Below are 27978 nucleotides of genomic sequence, written 5' to 3'. Positions count from 1 at the left end.
GTTGAGTGTGGAGACAGGCAGTGGCAAAGTAACGGCAAGGAGCTCGTGTTCTCAAGCCACATGTACTGCATAGCTGACTGCGGTCATGGCGCCCCATCTTTGGTGCCATGATGCAACTGAAATGCCAAGATATTCTAGTGATTCAACAGCATCATTTGTGTGCCTGAAAGAGCAAATCTCAAACACGCTTGCACATACTATGCACAGCATTGCTTGACAGACAATTCTCTTCCGACTTTGCCATTAAGTCATCTTTGAGAAGTTGTTTGCCTCATCTTTGTTTTCTGTGTTGGATAAACAGTGACAGCACAGCTAGGCCTGGGGCAGCCAGACTGCAGTGTTCTGGAGGCATCATGGAACACAACCCATCCCATTTTACACAGCTCGGTGACAAATGTGTATGACTTTACTACATAGCTAACGCACCGCTGCGTTATGGGTGCTATCAATCACCTTGAGGAACTGTGAGGCAACAGTTACTACTGCTAATCACATTTAGGCTTAGCTGAGTTTCTTGAGTGACAACAGAGATCAGATAGCAAAGTACTACTGTGTTTTACATGTGGGAAATCAGCAATTGCATCTGTTGAGGGTTTGCCTAGGCAGGAAGCTGCCTTATTGCCACCTCAGTTTAAAACCCAAGCACCTTCTGGTTTGGTTTGCAATCTCTTGTACATGCTTCTTGAAAACACACAGACATCACAAGGACTCTGGTGCTCCTGTTTTGCATTGTGATGGCACCATACCAAGAGCAGTGCACCGGATGGGACAGATGCAATAAAAAATCCACCCCCCATCAGCCTCCCCAAAAACCAAAATACACATATAATCACTTCAGAATTAAATGTTCTCCATTTATTGAGCATCTAGTTTCAATCAGCATTTTCTAGGCATCACAGCAGGAAAGAACTTTAGCATGACAGCTGAGCAGCCCTTCTCATTTTTACAGAGATCTTCCCTGATGTGTAAGGGGCAGCATGGAGACATATAAAAAAAGGAATTAGGATGTCCATACTTGTTTGATGTTTATTAAAATTCCATGCTTCACTTTTCCTTCTCCCCCAGTGATGCAGTGTTTGTTGTCTGGAAAGCAGGCCACAATGTGGTAGGGGGAAAAACAGCACAAAAACCCAACCATAATTACAAGCCCCCAGGGAACTACAAAGAGTATTGATGACCCAGTACACTGACAGCCTAAGTAAGTAAAGCAGAGTTGAAAGAAGACCTTGGTACAAGTGAAACTGAGTAAAAATGCTGGTTAACTTATCATTCAACAAGTATTCTTACATGTACGTACAACATCTCTTCAGTGGTGTTCATAACTTGAGGCTAAGCAGAAACTTCTGGCTGCAACAGTGACCATCACGGCCAGATGCATTTCATGTGTGGGGCAAGAGCAAACAAAATCCCAACTGCACTCACAGAGGTCAAACAGGCCCTTTCCCTGCTAGAGGCTTTCTATAACCTGGGTGTTTAGCACCAGACTCTCAGCTGCCTCCTTCCTTAAAACATCTGGCATCAGCCATACCTGCAGCTTGTACATCTTAACAGTATCCCACAGAAACATTCCTTCAAGTACGTTGGTCATGCAAATCACAAACCATCTGGGCAAGAAATGAGAAAAATAAAGCTTTAAACTATTTGGTGAAGTTTACAGATGAGCCTGTTGTGATACTCAGGAAGACAAAACAGAACACTGCTGAACTTGCTGAGAGCAGCAAGTTCCAGTTACCTTGAATTGCTGCCAAGTCTCTAACTACACTGTGGAAAAGGAAGGGCAGCCTGGTGGGAAGAAGTCCACTACTAGGTTTAGGAAGAGAAGAAGAGTAGCTTCTTCCCAGTGTTTTGTTTAGGGAAAGAATGGCACCATGCCAGTGGGATTCTACACAGTCCCAGCTCTTAGATAAGTGAAGAAAGGGGAGCCAGCTGGTGGGAAAGAAACATCCTCACAAGCAGTTTCAGACAAGCACTCCAGCAGGGAATAACACCAGCTATTGTGTCTGGGCACTAACAGCGCTGAAGTACTGCACACAGCTGCCTGCCTACATGAGCAGGCTATCCAACTAAAAGCTAATTTGACTAAGGATTTCTCAAGATAATTAGTTACCCTATACATAAATGTGAACATTAAACACATTTATGTTTATCTACACTACCTATAGAAAGAATACGTTTACTTGTAAGTCATCACGTACTTACTAAATGGCTTTTTTTTTATCCCCTATGGCTGTCTTGCCTCTAGTGACCATCATCTCCTTCCACCCCATCCCACCCCTCAAGAAACCTGTAATACAGTACTGTGTAGAGCCTTTTAGTATTTCACATTGCACAGCAACCTGAAATGAAGACCAACCAGCTCACAAATTAGTGCTGAAGGCTTCTTACAAGACGACTGTAACACTGTAACTCTTGTTTTATTAGTGGGTTATTCAGTGCTGTTAACAGCTGTAGTAAACCTGTGACAGAGCAGAGAACAGTCAAAATAGTTGCAAGTTCCTCTACAGAGCTTCTTTGGTAGAAAGGTATTTCAGGTAGGCTTGGAAAACTCTTATTACCAGATACTCTGGGATGAGTATTTGCTCACTAAAGGGTAAAATACAGTTACAGTAGGAAGAAAGGTGTGACTTTTGTTTGCTTTTTAATTACTCCAAGATGAAATACAGAATGTCACATTCAAAAGTGTTTGCTGACATGTTGTTGAAGATGGTCAGGTAAGTTGTGCTCCTACTGCAGTTGCCTTTCCTATTCAGACACGCAAGACAGCCAGTTTGACACATTGTTATTGGAAAAAATTATATTTTGGAAGAACTCACTACAGAAGGTGACAGAATTCCAAAAAATCAAATTACATGAAAATATACATCGCAATTTTCTTTGTACATTAGGTGAGGAAAACTCTGAAGTAGAAGGCAAAGAATATGAAGTGCCACAGAAGAGAGAAAAGGGAAAAGGAGGGAAGCTATTTTTGATACCAAACCCAGAAGTAGTTAGTTATTTGAAAAGCCTACAGATGTGCATGCTTGAACTCAACCTTGAGAAACAACAAGCCTCCCACACGCACCTCCCGCCCCACAGACAGGCAATGAAAAAAGGCAAAAAGAATTCACCCATAAAAAGCAGCTCATTCCTACCTTGGACTAACTTAGTCAACTGAACTTCCACATAAAAGCGCTCAAGTGCCTTGGAAGTTAAAAATCCAGCAGGCTGCTCAAGGGTGCTCCATGGCCAGTTTATTGCTATACCCAAGTCAAGAAGTATGTGCAACTGGGTTTAAAAAGGGGGTAAGAAAGGGAGAAAAAAAGCACCTTTGACACTACAAAGGTCATCATAAAGATGACACAAGTAATTCATAGCAAATCCTTTCAGGGCTCAATTCGGACAATTCTCAGTTCTGACGGGGGGAATAAAAGTGAGCACATTTCTAAAAATAAGACCAAAAAAAGAGATAATTAAAATCCCTTGCTTATTCAAGTTTATTAAGCCTCAGTGGGTTAAAGGAAAATTAAAGTGGGGGAGAAAAAAAAACAGCACAAAACCCCAACTTTGTCCTAATCAGTTTTAGTCTGACATGCTTCACACGGTGTTGTTGGTTTGTCTTTTAAACTGAGAGGAAACAATGAATAGGGAGAGAAAAACCTGCTAAAATCTTTAGAATTTACACGAATCTATTCCTAACTACAGACAGCATTATTTGGTACAATGTGTATTTGTGGATGTACATGAACAGTATATATATTATCCGGATCATGTTGTGCTATGTACACATCTTTACAATTCTTCCTGAAGGTTAAAGCAGTTCATTAGATTTCAAAATGCGTAATCATCTTGTGTTGGCACTTGTTAGGCTCTTGTCAGCATTGATAACTGGCATGTTTTATTGCAGCCCAGTTCCAGCCAGTGTTTGCCAACTTGTAACAACAGAAGTCCAGCAATAGGTGGGTAGAGTGCAGGAAAAAAAACAGTGCCATGTTTCTCAATTGGAGACCTACAAAGAAATCACAGGTATTAAAACAAAACCCTCATTACCTTCAATTATGTTAAAAGATGTTTAATTCTGATTCAGGCTCAAGGAATATAATTACTCCTTGTTCAAGAACTTTACATACCTCTAAAGAGGAGATGCATAAATCCATAATCACCTGAGAAAGACTAATTAGCTCAGCATGCTGTGTATCCATGCTCAACTACCAGACTTCAGGCTCCTCTTACTGGTGTTGCTTGTCAAGCACATGGTGTGCAAACACTTGATTATTTCCACATGGACCTAAATGCTTGTAGATTTACCACTGAAACCTCTGGGCATCACTTATCGTGAATGATGGATGCTGCTTCAACAGTAGAATGCTGTACAGAATGGCACAGCAGTGCTTTATTAAGCAGTTAACATTACAGCTACCAAGTCAGACTGTACTGTTTTGAAACCAGCTATACAGCCCCTTCTCATCCAGTTCATTGCCCATCACTTAGAAGGAGTCACCAGGACTTAGGAAAAGATTTGCCTTCCAAAAAAGCAATACAGCCAATTACTTCAGTATTTGTCATGCGCATTGTTTCACCATGGCCAAGTTTAACATAGCAACAGAGCTGAGGTCAGCTGAGGATACTCTGGAGCGTTACTCACAGTAACTCCCTTTCTCCAAGACAGAAAAAAAAACCCTATCAGCCACATTAACAGTTCTTACAATCTAGTTACAAGCAGCTGTACAAGACACTCAGTTCTTTTGCTTACACTTTTGATCAATATTAAGCATTTTTCATGCTCTCTACACTGGAGAAATCTCTGTTCAATCACAGTGTTGCTGCAGAGAAGAGATACTGCAGTACTAGTCTGTCACAGATGGAGCCTTCCCCCAACCCCCACAATTCTTACAAAAGCACAAGAAAGGAAGTATCTTCTGTACAACCCTGGTGAAGAAACACTCACTAGCAGGAGCATTTAGTAAGTTGTTCTAGTTGTTCAGGCAGCATAAACCCTTTAAAATAAATGCAATGCCATCCCCCAAGTCTGTATGCTGAAGCTAACTGGCACATATGGTTTGGGGCTTCTCCAGCCAACGGGTCAGCATAGTTTATTTGCCAATCCAACCTTTAAGAAAAGTCAGCTTCAACATGAAGCTCTGTTTTACTTTGAAAAGCAGGAGTGAGAAATTATTAGCTACTTGAAGTTTTTCCTTGGCATACCAAGGTTAAAGTGACCAAAGGCCAGGTATTTTAAAGGACATGTTTTAATACAGAGCTTTCTACAAGAGCTTATTGTAAAGAAAAAGGTCCCATTAACATTAGGATGGGATTGCTCAAATAAGTATCTTGAGTCAGAAGCTCATTTTTAACAGGGTGGCAGAAAGGACAGCTCTCAGTCACAACTCTCACGTCAGCTCTCAGGTTAAAACTTGTCCAGGCTCTCAGATATGCCACAATTCAATTTCAAGCTTAATACAACTGTTTTTCTGAAGCTGTTTCTACACCTTCTTCAATAAAACAGCTTTTTTGGGCTGCTGACAAAAACATCACCTTTCTTAGTATTACTGATGAGTAAATACCTCACCTTGACCCCTTCTGATGTGCTAGTAGACTTTCTGTGAAAATTCCCAGATACCTAAAGCAATCCTTTGTGAATGGGTCTTAACAACCTCAACGAAGTCTTAATTTAAAACCTACCATGCAACATGCCACCAGCATCTTCCAAGACACTCCACAGATTTATATATGACCTTGAGATAGCAAGACAGGATGCTTTTAAGATTCAAACAAGTGTTCTTCACAATAATGAGCATGACAGAATTAGTCCCTTCTATTACAGCTCCAGTAATCCCTAGGCACTATTAAAAAAGCAGGATAAATACTGATAAAGAGAACTTCAACTTCTGAACAGCATAAATGCAAGAGAACTAAAGAGGTTCCCCAATCTCAGCAGAAGAGGCTGTTCCTGCACTTGAAATTTCTTTTAGTCTTTATTTCATATCACATACAGTTGAAGAACTCCACCAAGACCATGCGACTGAGGAGAGAGGTTTGGGGGCCTTTTTGCCTTTGAAGGGGAAAAAATTAGTTCAGCAACACTTAGGCAGGAAATCTTCAACTCAAGTAACTGACTTGTCTTTGAAATGTTACTTACCCTGAAAAAAGTGAAGCTACTAGCTGCTGAATAAGTGTCACTCAAAAGCAGTTTCTTGGCTTTTTCTTACACAGCGGGCAACTTTTCTTTTAAATTCTCCATTTCTGTCTTCTCTCCATTCTTTCTGCAATTGAATAGACAGCTTTCAGTTGTCAGGCCTGTAACAACATACAAGTTCTAGGAAGAGGCTTAGGTGTTTATATATATTTTCAGCCATAGGCAACACCTGAATTTACTTACAATCAGAGATAGTCACTGTAAACCTGTGTTATTCAGGATGTTCGGAATCTTGCTCTGGGTTCCTATGCAAACTCCCCACAAGAGAGTGAACAGCCCTTCCCCCTGATATTTTAGGCATTCTCCAAGGCTAACCTGGTGGCTATCAATATTTCACAATGTTTAGGCTGAGATCTATTTACTTCAGTCTGCAAGTAGCAGCAAACTCAACCTGTAGACCACAAGCTGTTGTTACAATTAGATAAAGTGTCTTTAATTGCAGTGATGAAAGAAGGTACATGGCTACTGTAGAGCCAGGAGTTATACTGAGATTAAGACAGTTTCAACTCCCTCTCAATTTAGCCAGACACTCCAGGGTAGAAATACAGGAGTCACAGGATTGAGAAGAGACACTGCAGTGTCCTTAGAAAGGAAACACCTCCTAGCTAGATATGGCTGCAGGATATTGGCTCTATGGGAAAAACCTGAATAGAATTCTCAGCACACTTCTAAGTATGCTGTCTGTGACAGGTATCTGATTTCAGAACTACATAGATGAACTACAAACAGATGAACCCACAGATGTGCACACTACAGGATCATGAAAACCCACAGGGAAAAGTGCAGCCAGTTTTCAGGGTTTTGGGCCAGCCTCACGACAAGCTCAGATGAAAGCACAGGAGCACTATACAATGTGACTAACACTGACGTGTTGAGTACTGCCTTGCAGTTAGGCAAGAAGTGGTGAGAAAACATGAACACCTTATTTAGTAAGTTCTACAGTTCTTAGGTTTGGATATAAGCAATATATTCTTACTCCAGGGGTGAGCAAAGAGGTCCCCGTTGTTTAACCTGAAGCAACCCAGCACACAACAGCTTTTTATCCTCTACTCAGAGGGAAGGTTGTAGCACATCTGAGTGAGAGAATTGGGATAACTGACACATCCTAACATTCACACCCCCAGGCTTATGTAGCCAGTCAACATATTGGAAAGCCCAGCATGTCTTATCTTCCCAGTGAAAGCACAAATAAGGCCACTGATTAATTTGTTCTTTTTCAGCAATTCATACACCAAGCATTTTGTTCCTTGGATTGGGACATGGGACAGCTTACATAACATGGCTTTGGGCCAAGAAAAGCACTGAATTTGTGCCCTCCTAGCTTCAGATTCTTAGGCTTGGTTCCCATTTTTTGTATTTGTAGTTCTATGAAGCAAGGGTTCAGAATTGAACAGCAAAGTTTCCTATTTGACAGCAGTCTCTCCAAAACTCTCATTTTAGATCATCAACTGTTCTATCTGCTTCTCAATATTTGTTTATTCAGGCTCCTATCCCTCATTTTACTCCCACTCCAAGAGACAGTACTCCAAGATGTACAGTTAATTTTTCCAGGAAGCAGGTATATGCCCTGCTCCTATAATGCTGTGAACTACCTGTAACACCTTAATCTCCAGACCCACCTAAAACCACACATTAAAGAAAGCAGACAAAGTATCTTTTAGTAACTGCCAAATACTGTTGCTGCACTAAGCTTGTCCTTAGTAAACCAAATAGAAGACATCTTGATAGCAGCTCGGAATTCTTCATTACCCTGTTGAGTATGCTCTGGTTAATATAGAGGAGGCAACCTCCAATCCAGAAGGAGATGCTACACTGTCCAAGCAGCACACTGAGTTCCAAAGTTACTTGGAACATCCAATACCACAGTTAGAAAAATAGGTCCTAGCATCCAAAATGATGCCTCAGTACTGTCATCACTGTCTGATTTGGATTTAAGTTTTTGTTCTTTCAAGCTGGGCTAGAAAATGCTGTGTTTTAAAGCAAACCTTTACCCTAAGGTTTAGGTACACAAATGTGGAGTTTTCCATCTAGTATCTGTGAGGCAAAAATCCTCACTCCTGAAGTAGCTGACAGAATGGGGCAAAGAAAAAAAAAAGCCTTGTGGTAATAGGAAGGTGACAGGCATAGTTAAAAGTATAAGCTTTCTCCAGCCTTAGGTCAGTTACATTCAACATACATGAGCTTGTAAACTGAGGAATTCTAATTGGACTTTTAGCATTTCATTAATAACTTGCTCATTCCAGTGCTCTCAGGTTTGCCAGCAGACAGTCCATGCTGTCCTGGGACAATACTTTCTGCAGAGCTGGAAGATGCCTGGGGAGGCTTTTCAAGTACATTCTCAAAGCTCACACATATACAGTCAATCCTGCTGCTTTAACCCAGGAAGACTCCTGTAGAGGTGGATGCAAATAATTATACTGAGGGATCCCACCACATTTGCTCCTTCCACTCATATCAATATTCTATTAACAGGTTATATCATTTCCAAAATAAATTTTTTTGTGCATTATACCAATAACATCTTAAAAAAAAGAAAAAAAAGTTCCAGAATATGTTAACTTCTACAGCTAAACTTAATGACAGTTGTAACACCTATGTGTATATATATCCCCAAGATTTTATAGCTAGCTTCCCTGAATTTAAGGGTGAAGGAGCTGAAGTTTATCCATTAAGTGTCTCTGTGCACAAGTTATTTACTATAAATAAAAGTATTATTGCATAGGAGAAAAACTACTGCCTATGAAATCTGACACCTTTCCTTTGCAACCTCCAAGAGATTTCTCAGGTCTAACTAGTAACTGTGTTTCACAACAAAAAGGTAACCTTAACATGTGCTAAGAGGTTTTTCCAGAAGTTACTGTACTGTTTGTCAAGGTAGAAGCAAAACTCCATTGCAAATTTAGGTTTCTACACTGAAAACAATTGGCAGATCAAGGAAAATCTTACCGCTGCATCAACATTAGCAGGAGAATCACCATTGGGATCTGCCAGCATAGAAATAACACTAATCATTATAGTTTCCACTGTGTGAATGGGAAGCCAGCGTTCCTCAGGTTTTTCATAGCCATATTTGTCTTCTCCAGGCTCATGAAGAATTGAAATGCAGACATCGCCGTTCTTGTCAACTACAAAAAAGAACAAGGCATATTTCAGTAATGAACAACACGCTGGCATGTCTTCAGGACAGTTATGGAACTGTTAGTCTTCACTCCAGCTTGTCTGGAAGCATGTTAGTGAAGACACCATGAAAAAGGAAAGTCGTTAACTATTACAGAACTCAATCTATAACAACCAGGGTTTGGTGGAAGTCTGTTATTACACCTGGACTTCTGGCAGAGAGGGCACATGGGGAAGAAGAACTTAATTCTAATCATACTGTGACTTTCAAGACTATTTAGACAGGCTTCCACTAAAGCTTTTTCTGTTACGTTCAGCAAACTAAAGAGAGACTTTTTTTCCACAGCAACAGCATCAGCTGGATATTACTGCAGTGTATTGGAATATAGTTTAAGCTGCTGGAATTAGAAACTGCCTACAAGTAGTCTGATATTTCCAGAACTGAAACTAGCACAACATCAAAATATTCCTTCTGTCCCTTAAGATGGGAGCACTGTGCTGGACTCCTCCCAGCTTTCAACACAAACAGCTTCAATAATGACTTTAGGAAGTGAAGGATATTCCTCTTCCCCAGTAAAAAACTTCCTCCATTCTATTTTACCTTCCCATCTATGTCCAGCAGTCCATAAGTGAATGAAGCATTAGGAAGAATCTTCACTGGAGGGACTGAAAGATGCTGTTATCTCCTTTCATGCTTCACCAGAGGAGGACAACCTTGGGCATTCTACACTGAACTGCCAAGTTCATCACACTAAGCTGAAATATTTGAACGTATAACAAAAGAGACAGCTATAGAAGGCAAATTTCCCCTCAGACTAGAATTTTGCACTTAGGAAAAAAAACCACTAACCCTGAACAGTTACCAAGAATGCAAGAAGCTACTGACAGGAGCTTCTGAAAATACTTTAGGAACAGCCTCTTGGAGCAGCACTATTAAAAACTCTGTCATGGTTATTACTGCTTTATGAAGTGATGATGATGGCAAAGTAAATGCAGTTTCCTGTTTCTAACATGAACAGAAATGTATCCATTTGTCTCCATCACACTTTAGTTCTTAATTGCAAAGAAGAAATTGAAACTTTGACAGTTCTTACCATTTGGATGCCAGATTTCCGTGATGAATTTCATTTTTGGCGGCCTCAGTGGATAGTCTTTTGGAAAAGTAAGATGAGCCTTGAAAACACCACCTTCACTGGGGAATCAAACATATCTTAGTAGAGTTTCTTGTAAGCTGAAGATTGGAACTTAGTGTTGTATCAAAAACTCCAAGTTTACCCCTCACACAGCTTAACATCGTGTTGGTAATTAACAGTACAAACACTGCCATATGCAATACAGAGAGTTTCTAGATTGAGAAAATCCTTTCACAAGATACTGTCAGTTCCCCAACACTCTCTTTTTTAGGACTGGGAGGATGTTCCAGAGGGGAAAAAGAAAAAAGAACTACCAAAAAGAAAATTAAAATCTGCAAAGGAATTCACCATCTGGAATTTCAATGTGCAGTAAAAACAATTGCCACTAACTCCCTTCTCAAGTACAACCCAGCAAATACCTGTTTGTTTTCCTTCTCTACACACCTCAGTCCCAATTCCTTGATGTCAACCTGCAGCAGTGAGCCTCAGTGACAAGTTACAGAAAGCTTTATAGTTGTGTCTACAGCATTGCTTTGTAAAGACTTCAATGCCACCTTGTCAATACTAAGATAAAGGGACTCGGACATGACAGTGAAGTGCTCTGCCCACTGAACTGGAAAACAATACTAAACAGGAGACATCCAGTTTTTACATGGAGTTACAGGTGCATATTTAACTAAGGCAGCTGTTTGGTTTATTTCAAATAGCTTCATTTCAATACCCAGAATAGTCCCTTTTGAAGAATGTGAAGAGCTAATATTCCATGGAAAGCTTTGCCAATGGAACACTTGGCTAACAGAAGTACTGTAACATTTGCCCTGCTACTGTCATTGAATGTTGTAACGAAATTTGAAATTGCAAAGGCCGAAATGACAAAAACTAGAACATAACCTCCAAAGAAAGTGGCACAAGCTGTGCAATAAGACGATCTACTCCTCAGTAGCCACACAGACAAAAGAATTGGTGTAAGAAAGACAAAGTTGTTCAGTGCAGTTTTCCCCCCCTGTATTTGTAAAGGAGCCAGTATCCAAAGGCCAGAAGCTACTGAGGAAACAACACATTTTACCACCATTAACCAAAGATATGCAATTCTAGCATCTCATAAAAACCCTAAACCACCCAAACTCAGAGAGCATTAGATCTAAATGACTTGGCTCTTAAAATAAAGCAGCTGAGGGCATCTAAACCTACAGCATTCATTTTCCACAAGTTTTAGAAAAGGCAGGCAGTCTCCAAAGAAACTTCAATCCTGGGAAGGGTTAGAATTCCAGAAACATTCACTATTCTAATAGTCATACTAGTCAAGACAGAGGAGAGTTAGATTACATTTGCTGATAAGCCCCAAAGCAATTAAGTTTTCTTTCAAAGTGAAATAGTTCTTCTTTCCCTTTGCAAAGCAGAAGATCCTGCACAGGCATCCCTATCACCCTCACCATATAATGTACATATAAATACAGCTCTTCAATTGAATACACATTAGAAACCAGTTCATGAAGTACAGCTGTTAACTCACATCTGTGCCATTTTAAGCACTATTCCTGATCAAGGGGTCTCTGTCAGTAGAGTCTAAAGTCTTTTCAGGTAAACTTGGAATAAATCAAGTGGGATCACAAATTAGACGCAAATTTGAGAACTCTGAACCACCTGATTGTGTTCAATTATGTCCTATTATATGTATTTCTGTCACCATAAAACAGACCAGGGAGGAGGATGCTGTATAATACTACCTTGAAACACAGCAACTATGAAGTGGAATAGAAGGCAGCTTCTTATCTAAAAAGCCTCAAAACAAGTTCAGCACCTTAAATGGGGAAAAAAATGCTATTGCAATTTTTAGAATATAAGAGGCTCAATTTGAAGCAGTATTTCTTTACTGACAGTATTTAGAAAATGGCCACTACAAGACTGTTCAAAAGAGGTCAACAGAAGTTGAAGAATTCATCTCAGGCAAGACTTGAGAGTTATAATGTAGTGAGCTTGATGAGAAGCAAAGTAATTCAATTACTGTGTTTAAGTACTTCAGAAGTCTGCAGACAGAGGTATACAACTTCATGTTGGAACTAACACTGACCTCAAGTAAATGCCACTAGGCTTTTTGTATCAGCATTTTACCACTGGAACAGCATAATGAAGGAGAATAGAGTTCATCTTCAAGAGCTACACTTTCAACTGACCTCTTCTGGGCACAGACCCTTTTCCCAGGAGCTAGAGTAGATGATCATATATAATCTCTATGATAAAGCTAATTTTCTGGGTTGGGGGGTGGGGTGTGATGGGGGTGGTGGTGAGAGGGTTTAAAGCCAAACAAAAACCCAAGACACTGCATATGCTAGAATGCTTCGGGTACTCTGAATTTCTGTACACTTCAGGTACAGCAGTGCAAAAACACAGCAAACTGAAGGTTTTGTGTTCAAATGTCAATTAAAGAACCACCTTAGAATAAGGAGAGAAGCTTTTTGAAGCCCACTGTGCAAGGTTTGCTAACAATTCAAATTTGATCAGCACCAAAGTGCTCTAGGTCACATAGGAAAGCCTTCTAGCGCAAACTGACAGGACTTCAGGCTAATTCTATGGTCTAAAGCAGTTCCCCCAACTACACCCCCCTTGAATATTTTCCTGCAAACACCAGCATGAAGTTGGAATGGTTTAGAATTGTACTATCAGCTAAACTGGAGCTCCGCAGCAATAACTGAAATTACTGGATTATACCTACCTTACTTAAATGCATAAGGCAACAGAAGCATGATAGCCTATTCTATTTCATTTCTACACAAGCACGGGATTCTACACAAGCACAGGATCAGTGTTATGTTTTCCCAGGGGAGCAAAGCAGTTTAGAACTTCTATATAGCAAATGCAGCTATTTACAGGTATTTTGTTAGCAACAGAACAACATTACCTAACTTACATCAGTATGAAGATTTAGATTAACTTCTACCCACTTAGACCAAACTAGTACTAGTAAATCCAGGTTCACTTAAGTTTCTGTATAAGTATCAGTACTTACTATAGTGTATCTGGAGGACCAATAATAAGGACTTCCCATCGATAAAGATCATTGTCGTCTATTAAGCCCGCTGAAAAGCCTTCCACTGGATTTTTGTTGAGCTCTGTGTAGGAAAAAAGAATTAAGAGTGACTTTAGGTGTCTATGATAAGCATTTGCTGGTTTTGATCATGCCTCTATACTTGACTAACAAAAAAAATCCACACAACTAAACCCATGATTTTCAGTGATTTGGTACCCACTGAAGAACTTATGGCCTGGGAGAGTATCCTCAGCTCCCTACCACACACAACAGCATGCTGCCAGAGCAGAGACCCATAGCCTGATTCTGAAGCTACCCAAGTACACCACAAACAGAAGGGCCAAACTGACTCAGAGCTGTGGGACACTGTAGAGTTTGTGTCCAGCCTGATCCAGGGAAAGGCATAAGATTCAGAAATAAGCACTTCAAATGAGTTCTGCCTAAAATTCAGCTAAAATTCCCCAACAGCCTTAAGTCAAAACTTAATGTAAATGCCATAATGATGCCAAATTGAAAATCTTTATCCAGCATTTCCAACAGTTCATATAAAGTCCTAATGGATCTTTGCTATTTAGGATATGGGAAGGGGAGAAAAAGTGACTGCTTCAACTGGTCGGTAATTTCCAGATTAAATTAGGATTTTTTTGAATTTTGCTTTACAATTTCTACTGCACTTATTTTAGATCCTGTTTGACATTGTACAGCTCTCACGATACTCCACAGTACAGTTAGTTTCCATATTCCCTCTTTGCAAACCCAGTAGCTGTATTCTGTGTTGATTTCTAGGCATTGCAACAGACTGAAGTTCAAAGATCCTTATAATGCCCTCAGGTATATGCAGAAGAACTCCTAGTGAGAACCTCATACCTTTACGGTGAAAGGCTACCTTAAAGTTCAAACTGATTTGCCCAGTCACTGTTTGCCAGTTAAGGTCTTAACCCTTTAAAGCACAGTTAAAAAATGGCAAGAAGAATCAACTCAAGCCCTACACAGAAGGGTAAAGTTACACAGGGAAAATAAAGCGCTCAGCTCATATGAAGGACCAAGGTCCTGAAGAGGTAGACAGCAGGAATGCCGACTTTGTGTGGCCACTGAGAATTCAGACTTAAATTCATCCACAAAGTGATTCAATGCTAAAATTGCAATAAATGTATTGGAAGGGGGTTTCTTAAAAGCTCCTCAGCAGGGGTTTAGTTAACACAAGAGGTCAACCATTCACTCCCTAAGTTGCAGGACAAAGGCTTAGTTATTGAACCAAATCATGCTTTCTCAAGACAATGCCTGAGGCAAAAGACAGCATCAGAGGCTGTTTAAGCAAGATGCAAGCTTCAAAACCAAGAACTACAGCATGGCCACACCTCACTAAGCAGACAAGTTTTCACCCTCTGGCATCTATGAAACATTGTGGAAATAGCTGCATGAGTTTGAGTAACAGTTCTATTTAGTTTCAGGTTAAAGGGGCAAGAGAGATCAGTCAAGTGTCTCACATGGAGCAAAGACTTCACCAGTCCCCTACTAGACATTCCTCTAGCATCAGACATTAAAAGTTACGCTACATTAGTAGTTGAACCAACCTCCTCCTTTTTCATGCAGGATTAAAATATTGTATTAATTGTGCAGGAAAGCCATCTCTATTCAGAATACTTCAGACATCCTTCTAGCTATTTATTAGCATTGTAATACAGAATAACCAGCATAACTACAGAAGTCAACCAGAAGACTGTGGATATTAGAGTATCTCACCTTAATACTTTCAAACTTGAATTTAAGCCTCCAAATCACATTCCCTCATTTCTGTATTCTACAGGGGGAAAAGGGGTTATGCAGAGTTCTGTGAACACTGAAGCTGCTCACATTTAGCTTCCTTATTGCTTCCCAGTTACCACTTCCCACTGATAAGAATGTAAAAAGCCTACCAGAAGTTAAGACACTGAAAAAAAATCAGCATACTTCTCCCTATCTAAATATACCACACTATTTTTGAGTCCAACACACACCATTTTTTTCTGTTTCTTGATCCGTGCTATTTCAATTTCCTTTTACATCTGTTTCAGCCTCCGATAACTTTTTTTATCCTTAAGTCCTCTGAACCATTTTTGATGTATTTGTTCCCACTGAAAGCCAGCTCTTACACTCTGACTCATACCTAAGATCTTGCAGCACTACACTGCAAGAGATCTTGTGAGAAAGAATAAGAGCACTGGATGCCAACTCTTGTAACGCAGACAATCTGTAAACTGTATGAAAGGGACGGCCATTGACAAAAATCTTCTGTTACAGCAGCTATAAAAATCTTCTTATTGGATGTTACCTATAAGGCAAATTATGATGTTGCTACTCTCACAGGAGGGTGGGCATCAGTCTCTGCCTTGTAGAAGGTTCTCATTTTCCTTCCACAGTAGCAATGCTGAAGCATAGTTCAAATAGCTACTGCTTGCAAGAATACTTCGAGGTAAAACAAGGGATATAAGCTCAGGCACCTCCTCCACTAAAGGTATGCTGAATTACTACAGGCAAATTAAAATGAGCTTCCCATCTAGATTATTTATGCTAAACTTAACATCAGCTAATGGCTGGCTGGCAAACAAAAAAGAAGATCTCAGGGAAGTTTTGCACTGGGACATGAAAAACATCATCCTTGGCTGCTTTACTATGGATAGCTAAAAGCTCCTACTCATTAAAACTTGTAAACACTAAAGCCTAGGGTTTGCTTGGGTTTTTTCCCTGGATATAACCAATGCTGCATATTGAGAAGTTAACTAATAGCATCATTTATCTTTTACCCATCTCTTCACAAGCTGAGACTCATACAGCAGTAAGATCCATATACTGAAATCCCAAATGAAGAGGTATACCCCATGGCACTGTGCTCAGCCCTCAAGGTCTGCTGCCCACCACCCAAAGGAGCCTCTGGCACACTGACGCTGTGCTCAAGAACACCAGGCAACTGTTCTCCGCATCTGTCAGGTCCCATCAACTACAGCACTTAACTACTCACAGCCCAAACAGAACATTTCCCAGGCAAACACATACAAATGATGGATATACTTTGTAAAATAAAGGATTCAATTCCCTCCTCCAGGCAGGGAGAGGTGCAAGAAGCTCTTGGTGCAGATCCTACACAAAGCCTACAAATCCTAGGAAGAGCAGAGAAGTCAAACATCTATAAAGAACTGGATCCCTCCACTTACTTCTTCAATCCTGATTTTCCTTGAGAATTCTTATTTAGCTAAAGATATGCTGAACTTTTTATATGGAAAAAAGTACATGGAAACTAGTACATTGACACATTTCCACCCTGCCCATGCCTAATTAAGTGCAATTTACTTGCTACTATTGTATATTACATTCTATGGCTTAGTATTTGCAAATTATTTTCTGTGTTTCTGACAGTTTAATGCAGTAGATATTTTTATTCCCAGAGAAAAACAACAATCTTGCATTTTGTCTAGCAGCAGTTTCAGGTAGAGCCCTCTGCAGCTCAGGCAGGGGCTGACAGCCAAAGCAGTGCAAACCTGGTCAGCTGCCAAGCACCAACTTACTGGGAACAGAATCATCTGGCTGCTTATAAATTAGACCTTCAGGTTCTTTTAATCCCAGTCCTGAATCATTACCTGATCTGGGAGGTAAGGAAGACTAAAGGCCCACAATCTAACGAAGTTGTTAAGTCCCAAACAGCCTTTAATATCCTATACCTACCCTCCCACAGGAGTTAGCTACACAACACAGCACTCCTTCAGCACTTTAGCTCTTACTAAAGCAGAACTAAGTTACCACTGCCTTAAACTTGAGCCAAGGTAGTACCATAAGCTGTCCTTCCAGTTTCAGTGCTTAGTTTACACCAAGCTACTGATGTTCCCACACTCACTGCCTTTATGTAAGCCAAGAAACTTTCACCAATCCAGAAGCAAAACAGCATCAACAAAAATGACTAAGCAGAAAGAGTTCCATGGCTGCATGGAGCAGCTATGTACGGCATCTCAACTTTTCAGCTTGACTTTTCACCCACCCAGCCACTGCATAGGAACACTTCAGTGTATTTTAAGCTACATTACAGTACAAAAATATAAGCTTCTGTGTTACTTTTAATAGCAGCCTCTTCAATAAGTTGACACAGTGGCTGAGTTGTGTGCAGCCAGTAGACTGAGCCCAGCACAAAACCAGAGACCAGACAGCCTAAATCCTAGCTAAGACTTCTGGAGAAATCATCTTGCCAACTCACACAGGGTCCAGAAAAAGCAGGCTGTAGCAGAGCTTTACATTTGCTTGAGTTTTTCCATGGTTGCTTTATGAGAGTCTCAGCACTTATGCACAAGCTTCTAACAACTCTGTAAACTGGAATCTCTTATTCTAGACTCTTCTCCTCCATGCCCTAAAATCAGTGACTTCCACATAGTTACGTTACTTAACTGAGGTCAGTAATGATTTCAAGACCTCCCTTTCTACCTGCACACCAGCTGTAAGTCTCTGATTCTAGATTAGAGCTGAGATAATGATAAAGTAACATGCTATCCCCAGAGCTCTTCCATCATGTTCTAGCTTGCGCCACAAGCTCATCTAAAAAGTTCAGACAAAACAGAGCACAAGATATGCACACACTCCTAATAGCCACCTTGGCAGTGACAAATAAGATAGCAATTAGAACAGAACACCTCTAGCCACAGAAGGACACTAATTATTTTGTAGTGAGGCTGAAGCAGTGAAAACAAACCTGCCTCAAGAAGAGATTCTATCAACCAGGTCAGCAGTAGTTTTAGATTAGACTCTTCACTGTAGCCCAGCAACTAATTTCCAATGCTCCATGCTTACCCCATTGATAGAGGCAGCACTGCAGGCTTCTACAGATGTGATTCTCCTCTCACTGCAGAGGATTTCTAGGGAGGGTTGAATAGTTAGTATTACCTGGCAAGTTGCTATCAGAAGTTACATCAGTGCAGTGCTACACAGCTTTGTGTACTGCTGCATCAACATGCTTCATTTGCCATCTCCTCAGCTATACCTGCATTCCCTTTCCAAGGACTTGCATGGTGAAGCAGGTTTTGGACAGCTGGAAGACATGGTTGCTTCAGCCCTGTAAACAAGAGGGACTGCAGCACTTGCCCAAAGGGGAGAGGCAGAAGCTTCTAAAACTGCTACTGGAGGTCTGTGGATTAAGGTGGTTGTTACCAGGGAAACTTGACTAGAGGTTGGGATTCTTTAACAAGCAAGGTGTCACATTATTCTAGGCATGAACTAAAAATAGTTTCTTGATTGTGTTAGTTCTGTAGTTCCATGTTCACATGAGTTGTGGCATACCTGAAGACAGACAATTGAAAGCTCAGGTTAGCTATTTAGTTGTAAGCTGACTGTTAACACCCTAACCAGAAGCTTGAAAGGTCTTTGGTACTGTCTTGCTTCTTACAGTCCCTTAAGCCCACAGCAGTGGTCAATGACAGGTATTGTCAATGCTCCTTTAGACACAGATTTCAACATAAAGGTCTCAAAGCCAGCTCTCTCTCACAGACCACAGATACCCAGCTACTGATTTGACCCGGTAACCCAGTTTACCTAGACCAGGATCTGTTCCCATGCACCATTTTACCTGAGAGTCAGAAAGACAAGCAAGAGTGAGGATGACCTATTTTGAGACATTCGCTTTCTGCAGCAGTCTTCATGCCATAAAAGCCTTCTGTTTACACATACTCAAAGCAGTCCTTTTCCAACATCCCACACTTACCATACGTAGAAGGAAGGTCCTTCCCCACTCCCTCCCTGTTCGCTAGCCAGTAAGCAAATGCCTGAACCCAGTAACTAAAGAGCAGAGCACACTGGGCCTGTTAAGCCCCAAGTCTTCTCTCTGAAGTTGGAGGTGGTGTTCCAGTTACCATCCTGCTCAAATCTGCTTCCATAAAACACTGGAAATAGAAAACATACTGATGAAAACCTTTGAATTCTGTAATACTGTTTAAAGCTTTGGAAGAGTTATGCTGCCAGAATTAAGCTTCTCAGCAGTAAGTTCAGAATGTATATTGGTCATGTAATTTTGGTAGAAATTGAGAGATACTGTTTCCTAAAGAGCCTTCTTTGGCTAGCCTGCTTGAAGCATGCTGTGTATCCCATCACACCACAGTTCAGCACAGTTACATCACCCAAGTTAAAGTGGAAGTTGAACAGGTCTGTCAAAAAACAACAACAACAAAAAAAAAACAACAAAAAAACCCCAACCACTACCATTTCCAACAATGTCCAAATTTTGGGGGTAATATGAGGAAGGGAAGAACTGGAATAATTAAGAAGACTGGAAGAAGTCCGATTCGTAAGTACACATCTAAAAGGAAGCCAGTATCTCCCCAAGAAGCATTCAATGCCACATTCATCTATCACACTCATCATAATAGAAATGCCACCTTCATTTTCTCCTCAATGTCTAATGCACATTTCCACTCTTAAAGGTCAGACAAGTGTTTGGTGGGTACACATATCTGCTTGTATTCGAGACTGTCACCCTCAGCAGCATTCAGCACAGACCTTATCAGGATAAGTGGTTTCTGAGACTATAATCATCTCATCCCAAAGCAATGTCAAAAACAGGTCAGATGAATTACACTCTCACCTACAAAGGAGCCTACAGAGCTTCCAACGTCTACTGCATGCAGCTGCTAGAATTTGGCAAGTCGTGTGTCATCCTAAGTGTCAGTCATTAATGTGGTCAAGTTCAGTACAGACAGCAGGAAAGTTCATTAACTTGTCAACTTCATGAGTAAAGCTACAAAAACATTCCATCCAAGTATCTTCCAAGCAGTCACATGCACACCAGTCACGAAACAGCACTCTACAGAACTAAGAGCTCTAGGATACTTTGCATGCAAGAATAGAACACGATTCCAGGAAATCCACTAGAAAGTCTCTATCACAACACTATGCCATGGGGAGATGTTAGCAGCCAAGGAGGTCAGCAGCTTTCCTCATCGTATGTGTAAGTCATTGTGCAAGCTGAAGACACTCTTCCAGCTTGTTTTTAATCTTGTCTGTAATATGAATAACAGGTCTGCATATCCTAACTTGAGCTACATTGTTATTCAGAGTTGTTTTAAGACATTTCTCTAAGTGACTCCTGACAGCATCACCTTTTAGATCAGCACCAAGTGCAAGCTACCTAAAAAACAAACAGCCAGCTTGACCTACTAGGTGCTGTAATAACTGCATGGAAATAGGTTTCCTTAAGTAATATTTCACATACAGAATAGCTGTACATGAAAGATTTACAAAGGGGTTCTATCAAGAAAGTCTTACTACTATTCTAAACCTGTACAAGCACTGCTAACATCCCTACCCAGGAGAGCAGATATTTTTATGGAATCCTATTTTATTAGATTTCTATACTTAATGTTCTTACAAGGTCTGGATATCTGACCTCTGTTCTACCTGATATGCCTTGGACCTGGGAGTAGGCAGGAAAAGCAAATATGAACATTTACACTTTCAGGGAGGTCTAAAGCTCAGACCTACAAGACTTCATTGAGTGATCTTGGCCAAACCAGTCCACAGACAGATACCCACACCGAAAACTGAAGCACAAAGCAGATGCAACATGGCAATAGCACAGGCCTGCATGTGAAGTATTAGCCAGATTCTGCTCCAATATGCTGGGACAAAAAGCAGACAGTGTGAGTGTCAAGAGTCTCCTGCCCTCTTCCTCACGCAAGCCACCTGCTCTTCTTTCTCCAGGCATTCATGTTTGTTCTAGTATTTAGTTAGTTCATACTTTCGGAACAGCAGACACCTTCCACTTCAGTTCTGCTTCATTAGAACCCAGTCTCTACACTGGAAACAAAATGTTCTATTTCAGATCAAAACAGAGGTCATATTAAACATTAGTGGAATAAAGTTATCTGAAGGAAAAAAGTTTTACCTACAAAGTTCATTTATTTTCCAACTGTTTGGAATAGGCCTTTGAGGGAACTAAAATACCAAAACCTACCAGCAAAACCAAAACCCAACAACTTGTACCAACCACAAAAGGGACTGAGCAATCCTGTCTTAGTTGAATATGCACAGACTGTTCCAAGTCTGTGATTTTTTTAAATATAAGAAGGGGCTACAGGAGAATCAAGGCAGAATCAGTTATAATCACAACATGTGGTTTTATTTGAAGACCATTCACTCTACTTCATTTAGCCAAGATTAGTTTCTCAAACCAAAGTAATTCATAACAAATCAGCAGATCCTCACAGTTCTGGAGCAAACAACTCTTAATACTGAAGCTGGAATCACTAAAAATCACACAAGGTGAAACGTTTCAATTGGGTTTGTCTGATTTAACATTTCCATCTCAAATAAAGATGCTAATGAAACAGGATTTCCTCTATTGAAAGTATTTTCTCAGTAAGTGTTAATTTTACTCCTTATCTCACAGGACCTCCAGCAGCATTCTCCCATTCCACTGTTCTCTAACAGAACAGAAAAATTGCTTTACTGTCAGCTATGTCCACACTTTGGTGTGACTTACACTGCCTTGTTTGGAGGAGCAGAGAAGGGAAGAATTCCTAATTTATGATAAGCTTGGTTCCTTCCCTGAAAGATTAGTAAACTGACCTAGCCAGAGCCAACTGGCTGTGACTATAGCTGCCCCATCAAGGAGTAAGCTTATAAAGCAGGCTGATACTGCTTCATCCTATTAAAACAACTGGTTCAGTCATCATGGCCCTCCATTCTGAGGATTAGCTAAACCTCACTTCCCAGAACTGCCAGCATGCCTGAATTTTTCCTCTTGTGACTGCTGTCATAAATACTCCTCTTTGAAGAGGCACAGTTCAGCTTATTTCTGCAAGAGGAACATGCAAAAAACTATTAAGCACAGCTAGTAAAGTTTGCCACAAGTCACCTCCATTATGTTATTTACAGTGCAATAGAAATTCAGGCTGCTGGTATTGCTCTAACTCTACACTATAGCAAAGTGTGTGTTTTAGCATGATATTATCTATAGTCAGCATGAGCAAGGAGCTTTGATGATTCTGTCAACACATACTCACAAGAAACAGAATTATCTAATCTGCTGTAATGGGGCCCTACACTGCAAGAGTGTGAAGGTGAGTGGTACACGTGTACTGTATCTAAGCATCCCAAAAAGGCATGAGAGCAACAAAGATTGTTATCTAAAAATATGATGAATCCTTTTAGAAAAGCAGGGTGGTTACAGCATTTTAAGTGATAGAGAAGTCAAGTTTGACACGGCCAGGACCTTGGAGTCTTAACTATAGAGGATAATACAGAATATTACTGCCATACAGATCTCTCCAAGGAAGCTAACAGACAGACTAGCATCACCTTAATACCTCAGATCAGTGCCACTCAACTGATTATCCTGTAGACAAACGTAGTGTAAGCTAGGAAATAACCACCACTCCAATGTAAACAAAGGCTTCTTTCAAAACCAGCCACCCAAGAGATATGCATCTCAGCTTTGATCTAGAAAGTGATCTTAATTCCATAATTCCCTCAGAATTTTCACTACTCAAATATTTTAAAAGCAAATCCTGTGTAATTGCCAGAAATTCAGCCCACTCAGCATTACATTGCAAGACATTTTCCGCACAAGTAAAAACTGTTGAGCTGTCCCATTAAGTATTTAATGGTTTTCTAACTTGTTAATTTAATTTTTAATTAGACATTTTCAGTTTGAAACAGGAGCTGTGTCCACTCCAAATTGAAATAATGCCACATTTCTCCTGTTTTACAGCAGTATTTGTGCAGGGTTTTCTGCATCTTAAGTTGGAGAATACTTAAAACCCACTGCAACTGGGGCCAACAAGGGCATGGCTATTGCCCTGGCTTCACTGATCCACGTTTATGTTAAAGAGGACTCGCACTTCTGGTTCCACTGTGTGCTACCAATTTAACTGCATCCTCCCTGCATGATTTTGCTGGTTGAACTAGACAAGTCTGCCTACTCTAACAAGTCTCTGTGTCAGCAAGGATTTGGCAGAAAGATGAAATAAAAGCAGTCAGAAATGGCTCAGTCTGCAACACCCTTGAGCTTGACAGCTCTGGAGAATGGAAGAGGAGCTTTACACTGTCAGTTGTCTCTTGCCTCTTTTTAAAGAGCATGAAGTTTAGGGCAGTATAGAGAACACAGATTGTCCTCCCCCATCTCCCCTGGGGGGTGAACTCTGCCAATCTAGTGCTGTACTGATCTGCATACTTGCTGTTGTTTTTTGTTTCTTTTTCGGGGGGGGGAAGGCACTTCACTCTTCTAGTTTTTCCTGAACCTTACCCATAAGAAAAAACGGACAGGCCCTGACTTCTATTTCACATTATTACCAAGGCACAACAAAGTGCCTTTGTTCTTTAAAAAAAAACAAACAAGGACATCTATAAGAATGAGCACATACACTGAATTTTAAGACATTTCCAAAAGCTGCTCGAGCTTACAGTTAAGTTAATTTGAGAAGGAACAGCCATTTAGCTTTACAGATAGACACAGAAAAGAACATCCCTTCAGCTCCAGCTAGCCAGACTAGTACTCTAACTGGCTTTGGTAGTCAGAGATCCCCATTAACCACTTCCTTTAAACACTTAAAAACTACCCGAAGTTCAGACTGTCATGATTTGAACTGTTCCTTGTGCCTAAATGGGGGCAAGCAGGAGTCAATACAAGAACAGCTACTATAGCGATTCCCTGGTGATATAGCTCATTGTTTCATTAGCAAAGGCACTGGGAAGCTTAGTATTTGGGGGGTTGGGAGGGAGAACAACAACCCACATCTAACTTGAAGTTGTATTTTGTGACTGTCATTGAATATCCCTTCTCTTAGAGTATTACCAGCATCCACAACATGCCACTTAAGATGACAAGTGTGCGTATATATGGTGCTGTGATACTATTTACCTGCTCAAGTTACAATACAAGTCAGCTTGCTCAAGAGAAAAACAGAAGTCTGTCTTCATATGCTTATTGAAACAACCTGGGATTATGTTGTAGAGTTTTGTTCTGTGTTCTGGTAAGACCCTTGGTTTTAACACTAACAACCAAGAACTGCCAGTTAACTTTTACTTTAACAAAGTCTTCCAGACTTAAAACAACTCATTAAAGCGCTATGTGCCACAAACACTTATTTTCCCCATAATGTCTTTATCAAGAAACAAAGCATATGGGAGGCAGAACAGGTATTCATTCTGAGAACTACTGTTGTACAGTCCTTCCTCCTCCTGTCATTGTTTTTCCTCTTGGGATTAAAAAGAGCTATCCAAGACCTCACTCATTAAAAAATTTGAATACTCCTCAACTGCTCCACTTTTATATAGGTGCTAGATTTCCCCTTCAACCTCCCTCCAGTTCTGGATGTCTTGCCCCAAGTCCAACAGCTCCAACTGCAGATCCCTTGTGCTTGAGTAATGTTAATTTGACAACTGAGTGATCTAGAGCAATTTAAGCTAGTTTAGATCACATAACTCATATCCACTGCCCTCCAAAACCCAACCATTAGGTTCAACCCAATGACTCACCACACTTGCATAAAACAAAAGCTGCATGTAGCAGAAGGGCTGAAGTATCAGCCTTGCCAGGGGAAAGAATAAAGTGTTGATTTTTGTTTTGAGGTAGAAGAAGTAATGTGGGTGTAACCAAAGGGACACATGGGAGCAGCTGACTTGGGAGAATACAGTCAGTAGGGAAGAGGGATCAGACATCATCAAGCTCAGCCTCTGCATTGCAACTTCAAGCAACCTGCCATCAGAACAAGCAGTGTCAGTCTAGTTTCAACTCAGCCCAGATGTTACTTAGGTTATCATAGAAACTATTTTCTTTCTTAAGTCCGTTACTCCAGATGGCACTTTTGAAGTACTTGAGTATTCACCACACACAAGTAATGCACAGTCACTTTTAATATTGTTTCAGTTCTGTTTGGAACACATATAAAAGGCTGCTAAAGGCACTGACAGTACTTAAAACACAACACCACTACCCCAGAAGAGATGCATGATACATGCAAATGCTTGCAGTACTTGAGTAAGCAGAGTTGAATCAGTAAAAGGGGCAATTGTTTCCAGCTTACCAGTTTTTACAATTACAACATGAATCCTTCAGAAAAGAATTAATGGAAAGGTAACTAGAAGTTAACCCCCAAAGCTAACAGTCTAAAAGTCTACTTACACACTCAAACAGCATGTGCTTATAGAAGGTCTTAAGACCTCACTGTACAAGTCAAAAACCACACACATCAGAAACCAACAACTAATACTTATTATCAAGAGGCTTCAGCTAAATGTCAAGCTTGCTTTCATGGAGCACAATTAGTCAGTTAAAAGCAACATTCCAAACAGCCAAAGAACTATATTAAGTTACTAAATACTCATTTTGATCAAGTTAGAGAGCAACTGTTCTAAATTACTGCTTCCCTAGAGGGATCATTTATAGGAAAGAGAAGCTTTGCATCAACTCCAGCTCCTATATTAAGCTTATCCCTAGTGTTATTAGCATATCCAAAGGTGCAGACACCTCACTGAACATCAGTAGCAACTTCAGTAATTACTAAGGCATTGAGGTTCGTACTTATGTTCAGAAGCCCAGCCACTGTACATGTGAGGTTCTTATTTTTTAGAAGAATGTCATCCTAAATGGGTAAAAAAATCCCCTGCCAATAGTTAACTACTTTCAAGTTTCTCAAACCAATCATCAACTAAAACCTGGAGATAATGCTGAAAGTGCAACAAACATATTACTGTAGCTCGCTGTACCTGGTTATGCAACTTCACCCCCTTACTGCTAACAGTGCTCTCTTCCACCCTCACGCTTTCAAAGTCATTACTTCAGCCTCAAGCCAAAATCCTCCTCTGGGGATTGCTGTGCCACTCCGAAACCCCGTCCCGTTGCATGGCCACCCAGCACACTGCAGCCGGTGCTGTAACTGCCCCAGTCCGGTGCACTCAGCCCGCATTTCCTTATCGGGGTACCAGGCAGTTCTTACGTCAGGGACGAAAAAGGCAATGGGATTCTCCCGAGGAGCGGGCGGCCCCACGCGTGCTCTCGGGGGGGGGGGGGGTTACCGTATCCCGGCTGGAGGCGGAGGCCGCGGGGCCATGTGCGTGCGGGGCGGGCCCTCCGGCACCCGCTGCCAGCTCCTTTCGCTTTAAATCTGGCAGCGAGCGACACATGGAGCCGCATTGTGCGCCCCGCGCATGCGCGCCGGGCCGGGCCGGGCCAGGTCCCCTCCGCGGCCCAGGCAGGGCCCGCTCTCGACCGGCAGCGTGGGGACAAAGGGAAGGGGCGAGAGACGGGAGCAGCGGTGCGGGGCTGAGCTGTGGGCCCGCTCCCCATCGCGGGCCCGGCGCCCCGGCTCTTCCCGTCCCCGGGCCCAAGCTCCACAACTCCTCCTTCCCCGCACCCGTCCCGCCCTCTCGCCCCCGGCGGAGCCCCGTCGCTCCTCCCTGCAGACTCCCCCCCCGCAGCACGCGGCGACCAGCCCCTCTCGCCCTCCCCAGGAGGGCCCTCCACCACCCCTCTGCCCCGGTGCTCTCCCCACAGTCAGGGCCTACAGAGCCCCCAGCTCTCCTCCTGACAACAAAGGGGGAAGCGGCCTCTCCCTCCCGACCCGCCCTCCACGGCGCAGGGTACCGGAGGTGAGGGTGGGAGAGGGGAGGGGAAGCGGGACGGGGGCACCTCAGGTCCTCACAGGAAGGTGAGCGAACGGGGCGAGTCGCCCCAGCCCCGAAGTACCGCTTCCAGGGGGGCTCCCTCCCTCCCTCCGTCCTCCGCCGCTTCTCTGTGCCTGACAAACATCCCCCTCACACCGGAGACTTCCGTGCACACAACCCCCGCACCGCGGGGAGCGAAGCCGCGGCTCCCTTCTGCCTTCCCCGTGCCGGGCAGACACGGCTGCAAGAGCGGCGCGGGGCAGGGGGGGCAGCAGGCGAGCAGCGTCGTTGCCAAATTCCCACTTCCCTGCCGGGACGGGGGCAGCGAAGGAAACGCTTCCCTCGCCACGACGGCCCTCGCACCCCTCCCCCAGGCTGCCCTGGCAGCGATCGCCGGCAGGCTCCCCCTCCCCCCCTCGGCCTAGTTCCCTCAGCTCCCGGCTGGGCAGCAGAGCGGCGGGGGGGCTGTAATCTCCCCTTCCCTCTCGCACACGTACCCCACCGGCCGCCCGCACCCTCCCCGAGCCGGCGCCTCTTCCCCCATAGCAGGCCCCGGTTCTTCAGAGCTCGGCCGGCCTCCGCTCCCCCACACCGGATCGGCTCACCCCCCCCCCGCTCCCCGCGCCGGCCGCCAGCCCGGGTACCTGCTAGTTGTCTCCGCAGTAGCAAGGCGGACTGGAGCTCCGTCATTCTCCCCCTCTCTGCCCGGGGAGGGAGTCCCAGCGGCGGCGGGGACGGCGCGGCTCCTGCTGCTGCGAGAGCCCGAGGCGGCGGCGAGTGGCCCTCAGCCCGCCCGCACCGCGCCCCCCGGGGGTCTGGCTCCGCGCCGGCCGCCGCCACAGCACGCAGGGTCCGAGGCAGGGGTGCGCGGCCGTGGCTCCTTCCTTCCCTTCTCCTCCTCCTCCTCCTCCTCAGCA

General features: G+C 42.4%; 1 protein-coding gene across 2 annotated transcripts; it reads right to left on the bottom strand.

The window, feature by feature from the left end:
• Positions 1 to 833: 833 nt before the first annotated feature.
• UBE2G1 (ubiquitin conjugating enzyme E2 G1) lies at positions 834 to 27978 on the bottom strand. Of its 2 annotated transcripts, XM_034068830.1 has the most exons (6): positions 27706 to 27978; positions 13430 to 13532; positions 10384 to 10481; positions 9119 to 9297; positions 6116 to 6239; positions 834 to 3985 (listed from the first exon to the last, which is right to left on the bottom strand). In XM_034068830.1, exons 1-5 carry the CDS (start codon positions 27749 to 27751, stop codon positions 6153 to 6155), a joined length of 513 nt encoding a protein of 170 aa, XP_033924721.1. In that variant the 5' UTR covers positions 27752 to 27978; the 3' UTR covers positions 834 to 3985; positions 6116 to 6152. The 2 variants fall into 2 exon arrangements, with proteins under 2 accessions (XP_033924721.1, XP_033924722.1); XM_034068831.1 differs by lacking the exon at positions 27706 to 27978 and having other exon boundaries at positions 10384 to 10476.

This window comes from Melopsittacus undulatus, chromosome 13 (genome assembly GCF_012275295.1).
Source record: "Melopsittacus undulatus isolate bMelUnd1 chromosome 13, bMelUnd1.mat.Z, whole genome shotgun sequence".
Lineage (NCBI taxonomy): Eukaryota > Metazoa > Chordata > Aves > Psittaciformes > Psittaculidae > Melopsittacus > Melopsittacus undulatus.
This window is presented reverse-complemented; position numbering and strand designations above follow the sequence as displayed.

What these genes read in the sequence shown, in the direction of transcription:
- UBE2G1 (XM_034068830.1), bottom strand. Translation starts at nt 27,751, where the DNA reads ATGACGGAGCTCCAGTCCGCCTTGCTACTGCGGAGACAACTAGCAG. An exon ending in ACTGCGGAGACAACTAGCAG is followed by an intron (nt 13,533 to 27,705) that starts GTACCCGGGCTG and finishes TTTCCTACACAG; the next exon opens with AGCTCAACAAAAATCCAGTG. An exon ending in GGTCCTCCAGATACACTATA is followed by an intron (nt 10,482 to 13,429) that starts GTAAGTACTGAT and finishes TTGATTCCCCAG; the next exon opens with TGAAGGTGGTGTTTTCAAGG.